Genomic DNA, 24,594 nt, shown 5'->3' on the forward strand with positions numbered 1-24,594 from the left:
TGAATGCATTCGCTGTACATTCATAATAAGTGCTGAACCGAACGGCACATTCACGGTTGCTCCTTGATGTAAATGAACGGCTGAATGAAAGTTTGGGGGCACAGCTCACCTCCAAGGGGGCAATCCTGTGCACGTTCGGACCTGACCAACGGTTCTCGAATTCCCTTGAAAATTTAGTTTTTCTTCTCTCCATGGCAGTGGTCCCCTTCCGTCCTGCATCTTTGTGATCAGCCTGGCGTTTTTTCCTTTTTCTTTTTCCCACACTGCCGTTGGATGAAAGATCCCGCCTTTGATTGAAATGGAATCTTCCACTATTGAGCAAGCCTTTGTTGAATGAGTCATCGGGGCGGCTGCTCATTGGCTGAGGCCGCTGGAACCAGGGGATTGCTTGGCGCGGCCGCAAGGCCCCGCTTCATTCACAGAAACGCTGGCTCGCTCGCTAGCCCTTTCATTCACACAAACAGCATTTCATTCACATTTGCTGTTTTTGTCTGCTTCTAATGAGGACCACGGTTTGGGAATGATAAGACATTTTTGCTTTAGATTTGGGGGGGCCTTGACAACCGTCACAACCATCTGTGGGGCGTGCATTTGCTGTTGCTATGCAAGCAAGGGGAAGGGAAAAACTGAGAGCCACGCGGCCGCTCTGCTAGGCCTGCGGCCCTGGGAGGGGAGCCGCTGCTCCTCGCCTCCTGCGTGCCGGCAGCTGGCCTCCCCGGCAGCCTGCCGAGAGTGGGCCTCGCCACACCTGCTCCCTAAGCTCGTCAAGCCTCGGTACCTCATGGGTCACACGTCTAGCTGTGGGTGTCAGAAGACTCAGGGCGGCCTGATAATGGGCTAGAGGTAAACGCATTTGCTTGCGCAGAAGCAGCCGGGGAACTTGGAGGGGAGCCTATCCTGGTGTCTGTCGGGCAGGTCATCTCAATGCATGACGCAGAAGAACAGAGCCCACGGCGACCGGGGGCCATTGGGGTTGAGTGTCCGCAGACCTTCTGGGGGCCACCAGTGGCCTGTTCTTCCGTCGGGAGGAAGGAGGCCTGTGCGTTTCACTCACAGCCCGTCTGTCTCCTGAAAAGAAAGCGTCTTTCCTGCGGATTTGATGCGTGACCAGAGCAGCTGCATTTTCTTCATTCTTACTGTGGGGTTGCAAGCAGCGACTGAAGGGACATTGAAATGCATGGGTAGCGTTTCTTAGGCTTTTTTCCAGAGCTGGAACACATTCAGTTGGAAGAAAGCTTCGAGCGCAGCTCCTTTTTTCGGATAGATTTCTGGAGCCTGGTGCCATCCATCACAGAAGCTCTCTTCTTCTTTTTTGGAAGTCGTATTCGACTGAACCCTGACTGAGAAAGGCTGCTGTAAATTAGCGAGGGAGGATGCCCTCATCGGCTCTGTGCAGAAGTTCATATGCAGATTTTTTTTTTTTTTTTGGAGGAACTGCGCTGCCACAAAGACACTTGTCATGGCTGCTCAGTTGATGTGAAAAGAAAAAAGAAAAACCCAGGAAATTAGTATTTCATGTTCACCTGGGAGTGAATAATTCCTTTTTTTCTTTGCTATTTAGCAATTCCTGCCGCTTCCAAATCAGAATTCATGCGGATCTGCTGAAGATTTTATTCTTAAAAAGGCTTCGTCACATTTTAACGCATCACTGTCAGATACTTTGGGCCTCCCACTGATGGGCTGCACAGGGAAGAGAAACCCCCAGCTCAGAATGTCGGGTTTCAGAAAGTTCACCTGCTCATCTGAAGGGACTGGATTCTCCCTGGCACAAAGGCTGCGTGTGTGGGGGAAGGGGAGGTGAAAAACCAAAGGTTGGAAGAAAATATCTGGGAAGGTAGAAGAAGGAAATTTGAGAACTGATTGGTTCCTGTGTGCTGTCAGTGGGTGTATGTGGTTTTTTTTTCCTCTTTTTTTTTTTTTTTTTGCTACAGGAAGTGATTTGCAGCGCTCACCGAGCCTTTGTTGAGAAGGGTCTCCTCTCGGAGTGAGTCATGCTTTTGCTGTGAGCAGCCCCGAGCAGCTGGGCGCTCATCAGAGGAAACTATGACTTTTGCAAAGCTACCGCGCCGCCCTCAGCAGCCGAGCCCGGGCCCGGGGCTGCGTGGCCGCGGCGGCGCGGGCTGTTAGCAGTGGGCGGCCGGCGCCGCTGCCCCGCACCCGCCGGCTGTCCCGGCGCTGCGTCCCGCCCGGGACCGCGGCCCCTGCTATGCGCGGCAGCCCGCGCCGGGGCCGGCTCCTGCAGCGCCCGGGCGGATGCGGCGAGCCCACGGAGGGGCATGCTTCCACGCACCAAGTACAACCGCTTCAGGAATGACTCGGTGACATCGGTCGATGACCTTCTGCACAACCTGTCGGTGAGCGGCGGCGGCAAGGTCTCGGCGGCGCGCGCGGCCCCGGCGGCGGCCCCCTACCTGGTGTCCGGAGACGCGCTGCGCAGGGCGCCCGACGATGGCCCGGGCAGCCTGGGCCACCTGCTCCACAAGGTGTCCCACCTGAAACTCTCCAGCTCGGGCCTCCGCGGCCTGTCGGCGGCCAGGGAGCGGGCGGGCGCGCGGCTCTCGGGCAGCTGCAGCGCGCCCAGCCTGGCCGCCCCGGACGGCAGCGCGCCCCCCGGCCCCCGCGCCCCGGCCATGCGCGCAGCCAGGAAGGGCCGGCCCGGCGACGAGCCGCTGCCCCGCGCCCCGCACGCCAGCGACCAGGTGCTGGGCGCCGGAGTCACCTACGTCGTCAAGGTGGGTGCGGGCGCGGGCCGCCGGGTGGGGAACCCGGGTGCAGGGGCGTCCGCCACGGTGGGTCGCCCTGGAGGCCAGGAGGTGCGCACTCCTTCGCAGTCAGCTCGCCTGGCCGCGGGGACAGGGCACTGCCAACGCGCCCGTTGCGCATCCATTGGGAGAAGGTTTGAAATCGGTGACCTCACTCTGTCCTGATTTCCCTTGGCTGCACTCCTTTGGCATGGCTTTGCCACCTTGCTTGGCTGTGTGTCCTGCCAGTGCCCCTCCAGGAGCAGGCCCCTCTGCCTGGCAACTGTGCACTTGGCCTCCCCTGGGCAGGCACTGGGAAGACCTGGGCAGCCCCTGCGAGGAGAAATGCGGGTGCGTCACCACCTCTGTTTGGTTTGCCCCGGGCGCCAGGTGGGCGCTTGCCTTCCCCACAGCAGCAAGGTCCAGCTCCCTGCAGTGCAGGCCACAGGCGCCTGCTTCATAGAAGAGAAGCTGCACTTTCTTGCCCAGCAAGGCTGTCTGCAGGGTCTGCCCTTCGTGCCATACCTACCAGCTGTGGGTTACAGCAGCAGCAGAATTCCGGGCCGTTTTCCCCAGGAAATGTCATCTTCCATTTAAATAGGCTAAAGGGCCCTGAGGTGCGTGGCCCTGAGCCACAGGCTGGAAAGGAGATGTTTCCTCCAACACAAAGAATTAAAAAATCATGCCCAATGTGCTCCATAAAATTCCTCCCTTATGCAAGTAGTTTATGATATTTAAAGAACAAATACTGAGCAAAGTCCAAATGGCCTGCACCTGCTTGTACCCTGCTGCCTGTTGGGCAGTGGCGGCCAGCACTGCGCTCAGTGGGGCAGACGTCTGCCAGGCTGGGGAGGAGGCTCCGGGGGAGGTTTTCAATCCCGTCATTCCAAGGCTTGGCTTTTTATTTAAAAAGAGATGAGGCACAAACTCCCTGCCCACAGTGTTGCCAACAACACTGACAAGCCTGGCAGCCCAGAGCCTGGTCTGTATATATTGGCTACAGATCCAGTTTAAAAATTTGACAGACCACATCCTCAGGCAAAATGTTGCATCTTGGTAATCTTGGAACTAAAATACTAAAGGAAACAGTTAACTTTGTGGATTATTTTTAACTATCTAAAAAGTGCTGACAAAGGAATGTGATCATCAGTGTTAAAAATGGGGCCTCTTCTCGTGAGGCTGCTTTTTCAGGCAGTCTTCATGTTAGCTTCTGAAAACACGTTAATGTAGTTTATAAAAGGACATCATAAATGTCAGCATAAAATAGGCACATCTGACTGAGTTTATTATAAAAGAAAATGAATATTCTTCTTGTGTTCGTTCTTTAAATTATATAACCATGAGCCAAAGAAGAAAAAAGAGAAAGCCCCTACAACTTTGCGGTGAAGAAGTGACACCAGAGTTTATTACTTCTAGTGTGTTAGTATAATTACTATCTCAAAAAAAAAAAAAAAAGCCTACGCTTAAAATAGGCAAGTAGACCTTGATAAAGCTTTTACACCTGTCACATTGAACGTAGAGGGTAGTTTTCAAATGGAGGGAGAATTCTCAAATTTATGCCTTTAAAGTTTCCCTTAAAAAAAATCATTCACTTTGCTTCGGGCTCTGCTCTTGCTTTGTGGCGAACGGCGGCAGCCGTAGTGCTGACTGTGTGTCGTGGCTGACTCAAGTCTACACTGCTGGGCCACTCCTGAGTCAGGTCGTGACCACCCAGCAGCAGCAGTTCTCAAGTAGGTGGAGGGCTGGGTCTGCCCAGAGCCTTCTGGGTCTTAGGGTTAGTTTGCTGAGGCTCAAATAAAGGGTGGCAGTGACCTAGGGACGCACAGTGTGGCTAATCAGTGCTCGGGGCCGTCGCCTGGTCCATCCTCACCCATGAACGTGGCGTCATGTGAACATAAGCTCAGGCTTCTCGGGAGAAGTTTGAACTCATGTGGCTAAACAGACAAGACACTGAAGGGTTCCCATTATCATATGACCCTCTGTTGGTGTGCATTTCCACATGACCCATGTTGAGTTTAGAACCATGAACTTATTTTCTTGAAAAATCGCAAAACTGAAAAATAATCTTAATTCGGTATTGTGTGCTGATTTGTGAAAGGCGTTATTGGTATCCTTGCTTTAAAAGATGTCTGGTAGATAGAAAGGGGCAATGTTTATTATCTCTCTGTCCATCAGTCGTAAAATCTAAAGCCTTAGGTTTGGGAAAGAACTTATTATTCCTTTTCATTTAAAAATATTTCTGAATTAAGGAAGATCCCCAAATGTTTTCCAGTTTCCTGGAAAATTCATATGCTGTATAATTGTAGATGTCTCCCTCATAGACATACCTACTTCCAGACACTGTCAGGATGTGGCGTGCAATATTCATGTTTCATATGTTTCAACTCAATCTACTCTCAATCTAGTCTCAAATGTTTCAACTTAATCTACTTACATGAAAGTGGAAACTGCAGAATAAAGAAGTCTGGTGGGTTTTGATCATCTAGGAAACATCACACTATTTGAACAGCAGGTTGTGATTTAATTAATGGAGGAAGTAAAATTGGACAATGGGAAAGTTCCTGAGCAACACTGGGGCTCAAAGCTCGGGGCATACGTAGTCAGCCCTCCACTCGGGTCTGCTGCCAGTAACAGCGTGAGGTCTTGCCATCGTGGTGGGCTCCAGGGCCCGCAGCCTCTGGGGTAGTATTTATGTGGGGTGGCATCACTGGCATCACCTTTGTACCCTCCAAATATACCTGTCACCTGTTCTTTTCTTTTGGTGACACAAAAGGGAAAGAACAAGAAAATATGCCCTTGATGGAAAGAAAAGAAAAATCCAACAGCTAGGAACAGTGAATGTTTTCATTACAATTCAACTTTAAAACTGTCTTAAACTTGGAGCCGAGAGGCCGATAGAAATGCAGACAAGTATTGACTACACGCTGCCCACCTTCAAGTTATATTGCTCAAAAGCCCTACCTGGCCAGGACACTGAGTGCCCATGGGGGCTGCTGCTGGTCCTCAGCGGGTTCCAAAGGCCACAATGAGGTGGCCCGCTGAGAGGCGCAGAGAGCCATGACTTCAGGAGGGAAAGACAGATGTGAACAGTTGGGGGTCCGTTCCTAAGGACAGCCACTGGCTGAAGTCGAAGTGCTGTCCGAAGTCCGGCATGGCCTTGAGGGTCAGACTTGACCCCTCCTGATGGCAGGCGATATTGTGTGGGCTGCAGGGGGCTGGCCATTGGCCCCAGGGGTGTCCCAAAGAAGGGGTCCTCCTTACAGCAGGTCACACCACAGACTCAAAAAAGGGTAGGAAGTGACCACGTTTAGGGCCCACCCAGTGCCCATGGCAGGAACAGGCGGCCCAAGTGCACAGGAGTGCCTTCAGATGCTCACCGCTCCCCATCAACACTGGGGGAGCAGGTGACATGGTTCATAAATGCTGGGGACCGTCCCTCAGACCCCCGTATGTCTCAGTCTGCAGAGCGTTGTATCTTTACTGCAATCTAAGTTACAAGCTATTTACAGAAGATTTTAGCAATCAGAAACTACTGAATTATCTCCTGACATGCTAGATTGTTTTTCTTTTGGAAGGAAGTCTTATTTTTAAAAGAATTCTTTAAAAATTATTCTGTTTCTCTCCTTTGTGAATCTGATGATATTTAGGCAGCATAAATTACCCATTTTATTTATGAATATCCTATTGCTCTTTATAGACGGTCTTTATAAATTGCACTTACTCTAAAATTTATTCTTAATCTGTATTTCTTTTTCTTAGCACTTTTTCCCTTTGATAACTACGGGCGAAAGTCACACTGTTCAGTCCTCAGCAACGTTATTTCAAGATGAGCTGTGATGGATTATTCTGATGGGACGGATTGAATTTTGTTTTAATTCTAGATTAAATTTGTTTTAATTATTGATGTGGAGTGAAGCTGATTTTTTTCTTATGATTGTTGAAAAAAATCTCATAATATGGATAGCTTACATGTAAGTATTGTCCAAATGGCTTGAAAAACAGTTCAAGAAAATTTTTTGAGATTAATAGACAAAATTACTAATTTGATCTGGAAAGTGTGTCTTCTCTTTTTTTATGTGATGCAGGTAGAGCAGATGTGTTAAATGTGTGTGCACACGCACGCCACACACACCACATACACACACAAGCAGACAACCTGTGACGACTTTGGACGCGGGCTATTTTCTTTCTTGTTAGAAAATAGCAAATGTCGTATGTCCAGAAATACCTGATTATCTCATTCGTTTCTTTTATATTCATGTTTAAGAGAAAATAATTCTGAAAAATAAGCTGTTGATGAAACTTCAATCCTGTAGAAAGTAGGCTTCTTTCTCCTCTGCCTCCTCACTGTGCTTTATCTTTGAGCATATGCTATATTTTTGAAGAATATGTGAAAAATACCATTTAAGCAAAGTCCTGGTGATGGAAACTGGGGGTAGAAAACGTCCAAACCCTGTAAGAGGCTGTTCCAGCCAACAGGCTCGTCCTGAAGGGCGTGGGAAGCCGGGAGCTCTTGCTTAGTTGTGGTACCCCAGAGCAGGAACGTGGCCTTGTATGGGGTGCCTAGGTGGGAGCAGGACACCCAGAGCCGCGCACCACTCGGCCACCTCAGAGTGTGGGGCTCCAGAGGTGCAACCCCTCTCTGGACCTTTCTGTGCCTGCTACAGGACACAGAGGCTCAGGCTGTGCTGGGCCGGGCTCCTGTGACCCGGGGGCCTGGCCCAGTTGGAAGTGGCGGCATCATGGCTGGGGTAGTGCCTTGTTCCCATACCTTGTGTGACTGGAAGAAAGAGGTCTTTGAGATGCACACAGTGTCTGGGGCGTGCATACCCTGGTCAGGGGCCTGCGGGGTGGCTGCCACAGGAGCAGACCCCACACAGCCACCCAGAAAGTTTGCCGGGGCTCAGAGGGAAGTGTGACAAGGGTTCAGCATTTTAAATGAAAAAAGCCAAGGACAAATGAAGTTAAATGGAATTATTTAATTCAGAAATAAGACGGTTTGGGAACGAGATGACCAGTTGTGCCTATTTCCTGGATTAAGGGCAAGAAAAGATTTTTGAAATTTAGCAGAAAAGAGTTACCATATGTGGTGCATGAGGCATAGGGACAGAGGTTAAGCATAGGACTGGCCTTTTGAATGGAGGGGTGTTGATCTTCTGTGTGTGTGTAAGCACACAACAGGGCAGATGTTGACCATGGTGTGTGTGTGTAACTTCACAACAGGATGGATGTTGAGCATGGAGTGTGTGTGCGGCCACATAACAAACCTTACAACTTGCTTTTGGTCCTGCAAGATCGTAAGTACTGATTTTCAGTTGAAGTAAAAAAGTAAATGGTTCTGTCCCCATTTGGTTTCACCCTGCCCAGCACCAGGGTGGTGACAGTGGCCCACTGATGCATGTCAGTCTGCGCCCGTCAGTACAAAGATTGGTGATGTTTCTCTGATGACCATCTAAGAATTTCAGAGCAGTCCTGAGCGTAAATAAACAGAATGGCGCTAGTTAAACTCGGGGTGGGGGGCCGGGAGTCTCCGCATGTACGCCTGGATCCCAGCGAGATGCCAGGCCAGAGGCTGAGTTTCTAAGGTTCAGGCAGGGTCCTGCTCTTCCTCTTGGTGAGGAGTCGGCAAGCAGGTGCTGCGTGCGCCCCTGACATGCCTGGAAGGAGAGGGCCAGTTTCTGCTCTTCTTGGGGAGCTGGAATCTTCTCGCATCTGCAAGGCACTCTGGCTGGGGTCAGCCTCTGCTCTTGGCTGGGCAGAGAGCGGCAGCTCAGTGCATCTGTGGAGCCTTTGGCCCTCAGATTCTGGGCTCAGACTTCCCTTGCCTGCTCCATGGCTGATCGGGCCAGTTCCACCACTTTCCAGTGGATACCTGGGTTCTAGCCATCATCCCGGGAGCCTGCAGGGAACTGTAGAGAAATCTGGAAGCCGGAGGAAGAAGCCACAGAGATGAGAGAGCAAGGAGGGGGAGCGGGGCTCACCTTGTCGCTGGTGTCCCTGGCTTCTAACACCCCTGCAGTGGTGGACTATCTGAAACCACTCAAAGCCAAGGCTTTCTGAGAAAAAAATATTCAAAGAGCTCATTGTTCTGAGCTGCTTATGTTAGACTAGAAGCCGTCCTAGTGCGGCGTCTGAAGTGTGTTGTTTCCTGAAGCGAAAGCCCCTCGGGGGAGCCGCTCCTGTCTTCTGTCTACTGAATGGCAGAAAAAGCAGCGAAGCCTTCATTCCAGATTTTAAGAATTTAAACTTGTGTGACCCCTGCGCACGCTCTGGGGCTCAGCCTTCGCCCAGCCTCATGCCAGCAGTGCTCTCTGCTGAGATGCTCTGACCAACCCGACTTCATCAAATCCTGGGAAATGTGACCGTCTGGCCGTCCAGAGGGACCGACGGACGATGTGGCCAATACTATTGCTTTTTGCTTTGAAATATTAAACATTTCTAATGCCACTTGCCCAAATAGAAACCTTCTGTTTGAGAAACAATTTAAAAATTACAAGGGGGTTCTCGGTCTGTTGACAAAGAACCGGCCCCAACCTGGTTTTCAGTGGAAACACCGTATTATCGGGCCCCTTGTGTTTTCCTCCAAAGAGGGAGTCACGGAACGTGGTGACCTCTTGGAATAAAACAGTGACAGCACGACGGTTCTGAGTGGTCTTCGTGGGGAAGAGCCAGCCCCGCTGAAGGGCCCTCCTGCGGGTGAACTGTGTGTGCACACCGTGTCGTCCCTCCATTCGACTCCGTGGTCCGTGAGGCCGCGCTGTGAGGAGGCGAGGTAGCCTCTGCCATCTCTCCTTCAGAGCTGATGGCCCCTGGCTCCAGGAGATGCCTCTGATGGCAGCCTCAGGTGACACGGTGGAAGCCACACCTTTCAGCCTCCCCTGCTCAGGCACCACTGGACCACCCTGCCTCCCGGCCCGGTGGGGCCTCCTTTAGCAACCGGCAAGGGTTCTCCCAAATTGTTTTTAATAGTAGCGTATTGGTTCTGGTTCTCCAGAGAAACAGCCGATAGGATGTGCATGCGTATGGAAAGAGATCTGTTACAAGGCCTTGTCAAGCATTTGTGGCTGTGATTCGCACACTCGCTCAGAGTGGAGGCTCCGACGGCCTCCTGTGCCTTGAGGAAAGCGGGTGTCACATCTCACGTCATCACCAAGGTAGGAGCCGGATCACTGGGGGCCATGCAGCGTCTTATGCATCTGTGGTACAGAGGCCCCAGAAGGGGACAGAGAAGTTTCTAGAGCAAGGTGTGTCACCACTAAAATGGAGAAACCATGTGATGTGTTTTTTTCTAATTTGCAAACAATAATAACAAAAATAGTAATTTATAGATGCAGTGTTCTCAATTTCAGATTTGCTCTCATGTATTTTTTTTAAAGTATTTGAAATATGCTCCTATTTGTCGGCCTTGAACAAGTTAAAGAGCAAGAGTAAGTGTGGTCAGAAAGTGGAAACGGCCAGGGCCGGGCCCTGCAGGAAGTGGGGCTCTGCGTGGGAGAGCTGGCGTCAGGTGGCCAGCCGGCCAGGGCTCTGGATCCGAGGAGGCACCGTGGGCACCCGAGCCCGTGCTGAGAGCACGTTCTGGAAGCTTCTCTCCTCTATCCACATCCATGTGACTGCAGGAAGCTGGGGCAGGTCCAGAACTGTTGGTCCACACACGGGGCTGCACCCTTGGCGCCCTGGGCTCGTTCTGCCCACCTCATCCCTTGAGGGCCCCTCCAGACCCTCCTCCTGGTCTCTGAGCTGGAGGCGCTGCTTTTTAAACGATTGTCCTTTGTGAAGCGTGGTGGCTGTGCTGCCTAAAGAACTGAGCTGGGATGTTTTCCACTGGAAGTAACAACTCCCATGATAGATAATAGCCTTGTTTGCAGAGTGACTTACTGACTCACGTGAGAGAAGAAAATAAGATCTGTCAAATGATGGCCAGAGGGAGGATTCTGTCGTTCCGTGGTTGCCCACAGACTCCTGTCCTTCTACCGTGCAGGCTCTCTTCCTCCTGCAGTTTACCAACTCGCGTAAGACCCCAGGGCAGGAGTGTGCTGGTAAACAGTTAACACTTAGCTCTCCCGACAAAAAAGTCACCATCTGCAGTGTTTGCCAATCTTTGTGGTGTAAATAGCTACCACCCTGTGCTGCTGGAGGTGGGAGGGGGTGTGCAGTAACACAGCTTTGAAGAGTCTTAACGCCAAGAGAGTAGACATGGTAAAGTGTCATAAAAGAATTAGGAAGGGTCTATTTTTGAGTATTTATTACGTTTACAATAACAATTTATTTCTGTAGACATCCTCCTTCGGCCTCCTCCACCCTAAAACAGCACTCTCCCCTCCCCACCCCCAGCATCCCTTCTTTCCTCTCGAATCTCATCTTTCCTCATTCCCTTCCTCTCGTCTTATTAACGCCGACATGTGACAACCGGCTTCTCCCAATCCACGGACAGTGTCTGCAAGAGGGTCTTTAGTGATCCCCTAATTGTAAAATCTAAAACCCCCCTTTCACTTCTTTCTCCACTTGACCCCCTCCCACAGCACCTGGTGCTGTCAGCCCGCAGCGTGGCTCCTGGGCTCCCGGCGTCTGCCATGGAGAGTCTTCCTCTTCAGTTCTCCCGTGGCCCTCGTTTCTTCTTCCTCTCCCTGGATTGTCTGAGAACAGTCTTACTCTCCCTGTTTATCCATCATTAATTCACTCCTCCATCAATATGCTAACCCATTATTGCATCCCATTGATAATGAGTTCCCATTCTGAGGTAGGCCTGTGCCAGGGCTTGGGAGGCAGAGGTGGATTAAAAAGGCATGCTTCCTGCTCTTTTGATGCCAATGGAGGAGACAGATGAGAGAACATACTGAGGACCACATTGGTGGTGGGGATGTGGAAATCAAAGATGGCTTCTCCGAGGAGATGATAGCAAAATGGAGCCCTAAATGATGGGGGTGGAAATGATCCAGGAAGGTGGGTGGAGTGTGTGTGCAGCTGTGTTGGTGCTGAGTGTGTCAGGGGGGCCCATTCTAGGAGGAGGAGATAGAAACTGAGGATATCCAGTGTAGCTAGAATGTGTCGAGTCAGGGGGAGGGTGATGGGTCCCGAGGGGGAGGCCAGTGCCAGGCAGGTACAGTGGGAAGCCACTGAAGATTTGCTGAAAGATTATTCTATCTTCTGTGTGAAAAGGGGGAATGAAGTAGAGGCAATTAGGAGACAGTTAGGAGGGATGATGACGGCTTGGACCAGCACCATGGGCCAAAGGCCAGTGGCGTCCACTGAGTCCAGATCTATACGGCTCATTGTCCATGCACTGTGTCCATCCACTATTTCTGGGCCTCTTAAGTGAAGCATGTCTCAAAGTGAATTCATGACCTGCATTCTGTTCCTTAGTTAATGGTGTCACTGTTCACCCACTCCCCAAGTTGCAGACTGAGTGCCGTCCTTGAATACCTACCTTTCCTGAACCCATTACATCTGTTCAATCACTGAACCCTTATTTCTACTCAACAGGGTTTCCAGTCTTTCTTCTTTTCTTTTCCTTTTGTCCTGATTCACAGCTTCTCCATTTCTAGCTGTGATCATTGCAATAAACTAGCTGGTCTTCAGATGCTTGCTTCAGGAAAGACTCTTCTTTTTAAATTTGATAAAAAATGTGATATAGTCCACCAAAATGTTTCAAACAAAGTTTCCTACATTCCTTTCCCAAATACTTCTAATTTTCTTCCTCTCAGAGATAATCACCGTCAACTGTTGGCTATTTATATTTCCAGATGCACGCTTACGTGTCTTTTTCTCCATTTCTTTTATCTTTTCTTCTTCCTTTCCCTTACCTTAAGCTAAGTATTCTACATATATTGTTCTGTGACACGTTCTTTTCACTTAGTATTCCTTGGAAATCTTTCAATATTAGTACCTGCAAATCTGCTTCAATCTTTTTGACACTTGCTTAGTACTCAAAAATGTGGATGTTCTAAAATTTGTTCAAACAGTTGCCGGTTGTTAGGCATGTAGATAGTTTCCAGTTTATCACAGATGCTAAAATAATGAACATTCTTCTGCATGCATCTTTCCACTTGGGCAAATATTTTTGCCTGTGTACAATAAATTTTAGGTAATATTAATCCTTTTCTTTTCTTATTGCATTGGTGGGAACTTGAGTAGAATGATTAATGCTGTTGGTGAAGTTCACTTTTTCATTCCTGGCTACAAAGTAAGTCCTTCTGTACTCAGCTTATTAACGAGGACATGTATTGTTATATAGACTTTTACAAATTAAGAAAAACCTCCTATAACCTTAGTTGTTTTTTAAAAAAATCTGAAATGGTTGTTGAATTTTCGTAATGGATTTTTCAGTATCTAGTGAGGTAAATATGTATTTTTCACCTTTTTCCTGTTAATGTGGTGAATCATTTATCTTTGTAAAATACGTGTCTCCCCTTCCTAATTAAAAGCTCTCTGTGCTGCCTTTGTCTACAGAATTCAGTCCGCCTCCTTATTATGAGATATGAATGTTCATAGTTTGGCTTCAGTTTCTCTCCTGAGCTTCCTCTCCTCCTCCTTAACCCCTGATACTCCAGCCCCGTGAAACAACTTGTTTCCCCCAAATCAGTTGCATCTCTGGCCTTAGCTCGACTCTCTCCCTCTGGGCCCCTTTTCTCCACCCCACCTTGACCTAGAATAACACTCTGTTCACTTTCAAGACTCAGCAGCTGTTCCCTCCTGCGTCTCTCGTGAGGGCACAGTCAATGATGGATCCCTACAGCTCTGTGGACTTTCTCTGTATTCATCAGTTCAGTCCAATTAAGTGGGAACTTCCCGGGTCCTACCACTGGGCCCCTGAGATCCCAAGATGAACTAAATGGGCCCTGCTTTCAATGCAATCATTCTCTAGAAGAGGGGTCACATATGTGTGCTGTCAGGTTATCAGTTGTGGGAAAGGCGGTGAACTGGCTCTTCCAAGACTTCCCTGGGGAAAGAGCCTGTGATGCACACTTACCGTGCAAAGGTGGAGGAGCGGAGGTAGCTGCAGGACACTGGGAAGTGTGACAGAGCAAAAGAGACCCATCAGGAGGGTGACCTAAGGGCCTATCTATGTACTATTGGTGATTAAGAATGTCACTCCAGAGAGGCACGTTTTGAACTCTGCTCTATTTAAAAATTTCTTGGTAATTGTTCTTTTTGTGAACTGGCATGAGGGACCCAGCCCACCCGAAGTCTTTACAGGCGGTTCGAGGGGAAGCATTATTAGTAGATCCATGCATTCTGTTTTTTCTGCCCTTTCTCTTTAAAGCTAATTGCAGGAGGGTTTCAGTAAGAGAATCAACTTTAATGAGAGCCCTGAGTGATAGTTATTAAGTTAAAATATTGTATAGCCAAATTCCACCAGGACGTTTCCAAACAGAAAGCAAATCTTCTGAGCACTGCCACGTGCCCCCACCACTAATTGAAGTGCACGGATTTATGAAACAGGATGGGGGAAACGAATGTATCCACAAACATTTTTTGAGGGCTCTCTTGCGTGCCTTGTCCAGTGGAAGGTATTGTGGATTGTGAAAGAGGTGCGGGGCAGTTTTCCAAAAGGACCTTGCAATCCAGCTGAGCAGACAAAGCTGCTCCATTTTAAAAAGGAAAAAAATTCCTGTTGAGCATGGGCTAATGACAGCAGTGGGCTCGAGTTACCAGGAAAGGCTTCCCAGAAGGGGTGGCGTTTTTTCTGGGTCCTGAAAGACTGTCCAGATCTAGTAGGTGGAGGGTGGAGACGGCTCAAGGCAGGAGAATCAGAGTGGGAAGTGCTGTGGAGGCAGCCGTGGGCGTGGCGTTTGCCCGGGGGATGCGAAGAGACTGCTCGCAGACTGGCAGGGTCAGAGCGAAGCCTAGATGTCGGTGCCGTTTGTCAGTTACGCAGGCTGTAGCTTCTTAGAGTCTGAACGCTCCCTATGTACTGGGGGACAGTCCAGTGCGGGCCCTTCTTTGACTGTGCTCGATGACCTCCCTCCACCTGGTGGCATCTGCGGACTGATCTCCCTCTCGCCAGGTGGCAGTCCTTGAGGGAGCTGGGGGTGCGTTTCCTTCAGCCTTCTGCTCTCCAAGCTAAGCATTTCTCACTCGGTCAATGGTCTTGATCTCACAATATCCTGGATTCTCTTTTCTCTTTTCAGCCCAGTTTGTAAATTACGTTTAAGAGATTCCGCTCATGTAGAGAATTTGGTGGAATTGCAGTTCTGGCTTGGGTTGGTATATATTCTATTTTTAGAGTTTTGTCCCATCCTAAGAATAATTTGGGCCTTAGTTCATAGGCCCACACAACTAAGAGAAATTCGTCTTTATGATACAGCTGTTCCTCTTTCCAAGAAAGAACGATTGGGCTTTCTTTATGCCTTGTTTGTTACGATCTACAAGCAGCGTTATTAATGATTTTCAGAGTCACGTTTCCTTTTGTCAAAAGCCTCAATGTAGACTCACCTCTCCTGCCCACCCTCCCACCCCCACTGCCTACTGCAGGCCACTCGGTTACTGTGAGTTTCCACCGTCAGCCTGTCATCGAAACTCAGAATTGCAATTGAGAAGACCAGTGGGATCATCACTGGGAATTATGCCTCCCATCAAACAAAGACGATGTCCCACAGTAGAACAGTGGAATAAGTCCTGGTGCCTTCACACCATGCAATAATATGCAGCTACTTAAAACAGTGAATTAGAGTCCAGTTATGATTGACTGGAAAAGATTTTCACAAGGCGTTGTTGGGCGAGAAAAGCATGATGCAGCAATGTGTGTATAATATGAACACATTCTTGTAACAGGAACAAATACAGAAATGTTTGTATATGTCCACAATTATAGTTGGAGACTTCAAAAGCCCACTCTGAGCAATTTGTAGGATACTATGCAGAAAATCAGCAAGAATATCCGAGCTGAATGACACTATCAACCAAGAGGATTTAGTAGACACACATAGAGTGCTCCAGGAAACCATAGCAGAATGAGCATTCTTATCAAGTGCCTGCGGAACATCCGCCAAAATGGACATCTCGAGCCATAAAACAAGTCCAACCAAATTTAAAATAATTGAAATCATACAGAGTGTATTCTCTTGCCATAGTGAAATCAATTAGAAGTCAAGGAAAGACAACAGGAAAATCTCCAAACACTTGGAAAGTAAACGACAAGCCTATAAATAACCCATGGGACAAAGGGAAAGTTGAAAGGAAATAAAAAAAATACATAGAACTGAAAGAAAATGAAACTACGACATATTGAAATATGTCGGATGCAGCTAGAAGAGTACTGAGAGGGAAATTTACAGCATCGAATGCTGACGTTGGAAAAGAGAAAAGTTCTCCAACCAATAGTCTGAGTGTCTTTCTGAAGACACCAAAAAAGAAGAACAAGATAGAGCCAAAGCAAGCAGCAGGAAGGAAATAACACCAGAAATTAATAAAATCAAAAATAGAAAATCAATAGGAAAAAAAACAAGGAAAAAAATCTGATTTTTTCAAAAAAATCAATAAGATAGGTAAATCCAGCAAGACCGACAGAGATAAAAAGAGAGAAGACGCAAACCACCAATAGCAGGAATGGAACTGGGCTGTCTCAACAAGTAGCCATGACAAGGCCTCCGAGCCAGTGGCCCTCTTCTCAGTCTCTGAGTCCAGACCACAGGCTGATGGCTGCTCTCTGAGGGGAAGGAGTGAGGCAGGCTCCAGCCAAGGGCATCCAGATACAGTTCGGGCCAAGCATATGGAGACCCAGTGTTGAGACTGGGACCCAGGCCCAGTGGGTCCCCAGGAAGGAAGGAAGAGGCTGACCAGGCTAGGAATGTGGCTGTTGGTGACACAGAGGGCAGCTAACAGACCACCAGGGCCATCTCGTCCAATAATCTTTTTTTATTATTTTTTGGTGGGGGTGAAGAAAACCAGTGCTCCAGGGGAGAGAATGCTTTTTTTCTAAGACCCAGCAGCTGGTTTAGTGCCAGAGTGAGGAGGGGAGAGGTGGAAGGAGGCAGGGTGGGGTCAGAGGGCTGGTGCACGTGGCCTCCTTCGCACAGTAGCTGGAACGTGGCTTTAGCTGTAATACCAGCATGTATTTTTGGACCGTTTCTTCCCTCTTTTCTTTTGACTTGGAAGAGCAGATGTGGCCTATTGCGTGGCTGTGGTTTACTTTTAACCAAACCCCAGTCATATTTCCTCTCTCTGACTCAGCTTCCTCGTCGTAAATGAGATGGATGACACACGCCACCAGCTAACATTTACAAAGGCATCCTGGCTCTTTGATGAAAGCCCATATAGCTTTTGTATTAATGCAATTTTCTCTGTGACATGAAAGATTAAAAGAGAATTGTCGCCCAGCTACGGAAACTTAGCATTGGGCTCAGATAGAACCAAATGGCTAATGTTTTCTCTGAATTAACTGTATGGGAGTTGAAAAAAATCTGACAAAAGAGGTCGAAGAATTGGAAGTGGGGTGGCACCTCCTTCCATACCCACCTATTTGTTCCTGTGAGACTGGCCTACAGTGTCCTGTCTTCACATGCCCTTTGTGTCCTGCCACACTGGAAACACATTTCTGGCTCAGAAAGAGTCAGGCTTCACCCTCAACAACAGGGACCCTGGGTTCTCTGGACACATGGACAACTTTGCTTAACTCTCAGTCTTCCCCTCCCCAGAGTAATGCCTGCCGTCTGGAGGCACCTGAGACTCAAGTCCCTTGTCTAAAATAGGGGTGACAATAGCAAAGTCTTTATAGGGTCAGCAGGAGGAGTAGAGTGTAGGGGATTGGCACACTGCCTGGCCGGTGGCAGACGCTTACTGAATGGTCGCTGTTTGAGCCACCCACAGCCACATTGTTGAATCCAGAGCTCACCTCTCTAACGTTCCATGAGTCAGGGCCGGCCTCCGTCTTCAGTCAAAGAGGCTGATTATTCATTCTCTTTATTCAAGAGAGAGTACTGTCATATCACAAGACTGTGACTCCAGCTCTGTGTGAGCTCAGCCTCCCAACTCATGTGAATCTGTTCCACAAGACATGATGGTGCCGTGCCGTCCTCGTCACCACCAAGGTGGACATGAGGTTGGGACTCGATGAGATGAAAGCTGACGTGACTGTGTGCTCTTCCTGGCCCCAATTTTGGGTTCTCAGCTTCATAGCTTCTTCAGACTATTTGCATGGCCGTTGGAAAGAGCCATCACCGGGGGTGGGTGGTGTCTACAAGGCTGCATCTTCCTCAGTTGTGTTGAAGTTGACTGGTGTTAATAAAGAGCTTGCCAGCTGCCCTATAAGCCAGTAAACAGAAGCTGAGCTGTTATAGGGCTTCCAACAACATTTATCATAATGCCAAGTTATTCTGGTGGGTTGATTAGACAGGATATTAATTTTTTGATGCTTGTATTTTCCACATTTTTGTACAATGAACATACATTAGTTATCAGAAAAAGATGAGCACTAAAAATAAAAGTTTCAAGGGCTCTCTTAAAAGCAATGATCTTTTATTCTTTTTATTGAGTACATTGTAGGTCATGTAACCTTGAGTTGAGTGCATCACCTCAAGGAGCACACACACACACCACACTCATGCAAGCACCTGACCGAGATCTAAAGCATGTTTCCAGGTCTCACTAGGCTTCCTCCTGCCCCAGCCGGTCCGCACCCTCCCAGGGGACCCACTGTTCTGACTTCTGCCACCTTTGATTAGTTTTTGTCCACGACCTTTTAAATGAAAAAATACTAACTATATTTGGCAAATTAGTGTTAAGAATGGCCCATTCCTCTAGTGTGGATGGTAACTTTTCAATAAATTCAAGGCTATTTTTAGAGGAAATTTTATAAATACATAACTTCAATGATACAAAATCCTGTATAAAGTAGATTAGGCTAACCAGTTGATGCAATCATGAGTTTTCCTTCTCTCAAATGTATGTAAAGTTCCTAACAAATAATCTTAACTTTAGCATCACTAAGTCAAGTCATTCTGGCCCTTCAGATTGTTTGATAGCAATACCAGACGAAGTACGCTGTGGATGCAAGTGGAGGGTGGACATTGTGAGCTGGTGCTCTCGAACACAGGCATTTGTGGTGGGCTCTCTAAGATGGTTGGGCCACAATTAACTTGAGCAATTCTAAAGGGTTTTTTAAAAAGTTTTATTTATTTATTTATTTTATTGCAGTAACATTGTCTTATAATGTTGTATAACTTTCAGGTGTATGTCATAATATATTTTGAATTCTGTGTAGAATTCTGTGTAGATGTCATGTTCACCACCCAAAGACTAATTACAATCCATGAAGGATTTTTCAAACCTAAAAATTCTGGAAAAGAATTCTTCTTGAAGTTCAAGTTGCTACACATTCTATTAGTTGATGCCACTTGAACTCTGTTTGATGGTATGGGTGGTGGCACTTAGCTGCGTTCAAGCCCCCTGGTCACCCCTGGGGAGAGGAGCAGTCCAGGGATCTGGAGGGAAGAGGTGGCGCTCAGAGCCCGCCCTGGGCCGTGGGTGCTCACAGGTGGTTGGGTGACGATTCCCCAACAGAAGCGAGGCTCGGGCAGGAGCCTGTTCACGGTGCAACTTACACCCCACATCTTAACCCCAGCTTCCCAGAGAACCATTCATCACGTGTGGCCACCTCCCCTGATAGAAACGGAATCTACTCAAGTCACAGGGGGTCGGCTCCACCAACAACAAAATCCTAGGAAGAGAATAGACCATTACTGCAAATGCAGAAGGCTGTGCACAACTTACTGAGGATGGATGCTTTTAGTCAATAACGTTCAGCTTTCTTTAATGAAAGCAATACACGCTAATGACAGAAAAAGTAGAGAGTAGAGAAGAACATTAAAAAAATTAAAATCACAATCTTCCATGATAACTCTATTAAATTTCCATGTTTTTTTTCAGCCCTTATTTTCATTTATGCAAAGTTGAGATTGGGCTCAATGATTCTCCAAATCATTAAATATTATTGAAATACATGGTTTTGAATGGTTGCATAATATTCTATCCCATTAATGTATTATAATCTACTTAAACATTTTTAAAATTTTTGAACATTTAGGCTATTTCCAATATACGTCATTACAAAAACTTGAGTATTCAATCATTTATTCATTTATTCAATAAATTGCATGAGTTTATATAACGTGTCAGGCCCTGTACAGGTGCTGAGGATACAATTGGGAATAAAAAAATAGCCGTGGTCTCTGCCCTCATGGAGTGCACGTTCTGATGAAAAAGTCAGAAACTAACTGAATAATCAAACACACTAATCATATAGAGACTTAATTAAATAATTAATAAATAATTTAAAAATGCCACTGTGCCCAGAATAGCCGAAACAATCTTGATAAAGAAGAACAAAGTTAGAGGACTCAACACTTTCTGATTTCAAAACAGTATGATACTGGCCTAAGTATAGACATACAGATCAATGGAAAAGAGTTGAGAGTCCAGAAATAAAGCCTCATGTTTAGGGTCACTGGATTTTTGTCAGGAGCGCCAAGACCATTCAATGGAGAATTGTCTTTTCAACAGACGGTGCCGGGGCAACTGAATATCCACATAGAAAAGAAGGAAGTTGGACCCCTTCTCACACCATAGATAAAATTAACCCAAAATGGATCACAGACCCAATGTAAGAGCTAAAAGCATAAAACTCACAGAAAACACACAGGAGTAAATCTTTGTGGCCTTGGAGTAAGCAGTGTTTTCTTAGCTATGACACCAAAAGCACAAGCAACAAAACAAAAATAGGTAAACTGAACTTCATCCAAAGGGAAAACTTTTGTCCTTCAAAGGACACCATCAAGAAAGCGAAAAGACGACCACAGAATGGAAGAAAATATTTGCAAATCGTTTGTCTGATAAGGGACTGGCATTCAGAATATATAAAGAAGTATTACAACTCAACAATGAAAAGAAAAATAAACCAATTAAAAAATGAGCAAAGGCTTTGAATAGACATTTTTACAAAAAAGACATACAGATGGCCAGCAATCCCTTGGAAAGATGCTCAACATCTTTAGTCATTAGGGGAATGCAAATCAAAACCTCAGTGAGCACCACTTCCTACCCACTAGGATAGCAAAACAAAAAAGATGGACAGGGGCCAGCCCTGTGGTGCAGTGGCTAAGTTTGCACATTCTGCTTTGACGGTCCAGCATTCTCCGGTTTGGATCCCGGGTACGGACATTGCCCTGCTCGTCAAGCCATGATGTGGCAGGAGTCCCACATATAAAGCAGAGGAAGATGGGCATGTATGTTAGCTCAGGGCGAGTCTTCCTCAGCAAAAAGAGGATGGTTGGCAGCAGATGTTAGCTCAGAGCTAATCTTCCTCGATAAAATTAAAAAAAAGATGGACAGTAGCAAGTGCTGCTGGTGAGGATGTGGAGGAATTAGAACTCATATATTGGTGATGGGAATGTAAAATGCTGCATCTGCTTTGGAAAACGGTGTGTTGGTTCCTCAAAATGTCAAACAGAGCGTTACCCCATAACTCAGCAGCTCTGCTCCTAGGTAGATACTTGAGAGAACTAAAAACACACGTTCACACACAAGCTCATCCATGAATGTTCACAGCAGCAGTCTTCACAGTAGCACAAAAGTGGAAACAACTCGATGTCCATTGACTGCTGAATGGATAGACAGAAAGTGGCAGGATAAGGAAATAGTATTCAGCTGTAAAAAGGAGTGAAGTACTGACCAACGCCAGAACATGGATGAACCTGGAAAAACACTGTGCTAAGTGAAAAAAGCCAGATACAAAAGGGCACGTGTTGTATGATTCCATTTACATAGAATGTCCAGAGTTGGCATCTCTATAGAGACAGAAAGTAGACTAGTGGCTGCCAGGTGCCAGGGGCGGGGAGAGGGTGGGGAGTGACTGCTGCTGGGTCCCTATCCAGGCTTATCTTTGGGGTGATGAAAATGTTCTGGAATTAGATAGTGGTGATGGTTGTACACTATTGTGACTATGCTAAAAATGACTGAATTGTACACTTTAAAAGGATGACTTTTTGGGGCATGTGAATTATATCTCAATAAAAAATAATTACACAAAATGCAGCCGTGTTAAATGAAATGAACCAGAAGTAGGTGGGGACTTGACTTCATCAGGCTCCGAGGTCTGAGTGTGAGCAGCAATTCTCTAGATGAGGAGGGGAGGAAAGTGTTCTCGACATCAGGGGCCCGTGTGCCAGTGCGCCAGGTCTCAGGAGCGGGTGGAGAGGCCGTGCCATTTCTTATTACAACTCTCATTATTTCCGTAAATGAGGTGAAAGAGAGCGGGCATTAAAATGTCAATAAAATCTCATTTCTGAAGCAATAAAGCTCCTTGTAGAAATGACGATATTCAGATAACGAAATGAAAATGAACGACATCCTGCAGAGTTGGCGAGGCGGAGGGGAGAGGTGCTCCCACACACTGTGAGCGGATGTGTCAGTCGGTACAAGTCTCACGGAAAGCCAGTTGGAAACGTTTATCCCAGCGTGCGCTGTGGGTGAACAGTCACTGGCGGGAACACAGATTGTCCCTTTGCACCGATTACGCGCAGCGTCATCCCTGCCGTCTCGTGTATTTCTCACAGTCGCCCCGTGCTACAGATGGGACGAAGGTGCAGGGTACTAACTCCACATTTTGGAAGTGAGGAAACAGAGACTCCCCAAGGCCCGGCGACTTGCTGAGGTTCACACAGGTGTTGGGCCGCGAGGTGGATCTGTAACCTGGGGCTGCATGAATGCGAAACCTGCTCTCGTCTGATTATCGAGCAGAACTAGATGCAAGCTTCACCGGCCTCGTCCTTTGCCAGCCGGGGAAAGCGACACGTGTGTGCCTCTCAGAGAACTCGAGTCTCAGGCTTGTAAAACAATAGAAGGCAGAGGAGCGAGATTTGAAGTCAGTGATTTTTCTTTTTCACTCGTGCATCTGCGTGCTTGGCACAGGGAAGCATAAAGAAACGTTGAATTGTGCAATTATGGTATACTCAGCTTAAAAGTGCACATGCAAGTTAACATTTAGACTTAGAGATGAGATAATTAACTCATAGAATATAAAATTATAATTAACCATTGGGAAACTCTAAGCATGTGATTTAATTGGGAAAATGTCAACTTGCTGATCGTTTAGGAAATGAACCTGTACCCCCAATTGAATGTGACCTGTATCCATTCCCAGGATATTACTCTAGATGAGGAAAAATCGGACCTAGGTAAACTGAGAGAAAATGTTGAAATTTACCACAATAGTATTACAGGCTCCTTTTTTCTTTCCTGAATCTGTTTTTTTTTAAAGCTTTTTATTTTGAAATAATTACAGCCATATTTTTTTGTAAATATAATGCACTTTTTTCTCCCCTCGTCCTTTGCTAAGACTGGTCTTTTTTTTTCTTTTGTCATTGCTCTTTAACTGCAAATTCAGTCTCAGATGCTCATTTGGATTAATATAGCCAAGGGGAAAGCCCTGTTTAACAGCAAAATATCTAAATTCCAGTATAATTTCAGGGAAATGCAGTGAGAGAATGTTCAAGTACATTATAAATCACAAACCAGTACAAATTGGTGCTAATAAGTGAAATAAAAAGTTAATGAAAAAATTATGATTCATGGGATTCCTGCATTATCGAATGAAGTGTTACACTCTTTCCAGTTCAGATGGCTGGAAGGATGTCGAAAGCATCTTTAACTTTGTTAGCCCTCAGTGAATAGATTCAACAGACATTTTCTTTGTACTCATTACAGGTGAGGCATTAGGAATGCAAAGAGGATAAAGACACAGTCCTGCGGATTCCTCTGGGTGACAGACTGTGTAAACGAATGCTGAGCCAGTGCTGGGTTTGGGGACGATGGCGCAGGGTACGAACTCCACGTTTTGGAAGCGAGCTGAGGTGTTAGGAAATTGACAGGGAGGGAGGGAGGGCAATGCAAGAGAACCTTAAAACTTTAAATGTTCTCTATTTTGAATTTCGGCAACATGACCATCTTGCATTCTGTGTGCCAAGCATTGTGATTTGATAAAGGGGTGAAAGGCATCGCACAAACGGACAGAGTCTGTGGCAGCGCAAGACAGAAGATGCTCTCACGAGATAAGCAACGTTATCGTTCGAGAGTGGAGGGGCGCTTTCTTGGTACCTGATATTCAATATGGATCATTAAGGACTGGAAGGGCTCAGAGAAGGGGAAGAAGGGAGGGAAGAAGGGATTGCAAGCAGGAGGAATCACATATGAGGACACAGGACGTGAGACAGGATGGGATTAAGAAGGTGGGGATGAAAATTTGGTTTGGCAGAAGTATAGGTGGGGCATTGGCAAGTGAAGTCCAGAAGGTAGCTGAATCCAATCATTTACCCATGTTTACTATCTACCTTCCCGGCTGGACTGGATCCTTACATGTCCTGTCTGCTGGCATCCTACCCAGTGCCTGGATTAAGGGTTGGCACGGAGTGGGGCTCAGCCAACATTTACCGAATGAATGATGTGGTCGAAGGATCTTCTTGGCCGATTATAGAGATCAGCTGCTGCGTGTAGCTGAGTTCTTCCATGGTTGTTCTCATTGCTGTGTCATCACCATATTTCGTGAATATATCACAGATTATTCATCACACTGCTGACGGACATTTGGTTTCCTTTCCAGTTTGGGGCTCTTATGAATAGTGCTACTATGAATATTTTTGCACATTTCTTTTGGACATATGGATTCATTTCTCTCGGAGTAGAATTGCAGGTCGTAGTGTATGCACAGGTTCAGCTTTGGAAGAACATGCCAAACAGTTTTCCCAAGTGCTTGCCCCAATTTACACTCCTGCCAAGCAGTGAAAGAGAGGTCCTCTTGCTCCACATCCTTCCCACACTCGTGATTGTGTTCCCACTTTACGCCTCTGGTGGGTGTGGGTGC

The 24,594-nt window shown here is 47.0% G+C and overlaps 1 protein-coding gene across 1 annotated transcript in view; it reads left to right on the plus strand.

Moving 5' to 3' along the window:
• Window positions 1-2,006: 2,006 nt before the first annotated feature.
• SHC3 (SHC adaptor protein 3) overlaps window positions 2,007-24,594 on the plus strand; it is a 123,783-nt gene continuing 101,195 nt past the window's right edge. Inside the window, exon 1 of the mRNA XM_008522579.2 lies at window positions 2,007-2,732. Within this exon, the coding sequence (XP_008520801.2) occupies window positions 2,277-2,732 (456 nt within the window). The 5' untranslated portion in view covers window positions 2,007-2,276. The remainder of the gene's footprint in view (window positions 2,733-24,594) is intronic.

The sequence above is a fragment of the Equus przewalskii genome, chromosome 22 (assembly GCF_037783145.1).
Source record: "Equus przewalskii isolate Varuska chromosome 22, EquPr2, whole genome shotgun sequence".
NCBI classification, from domain to species: Eukaryota; Metazoa; Chordata; class Mammalia; order Perissodactyla; family Equidae; genus Equus; species Equus przewalskii.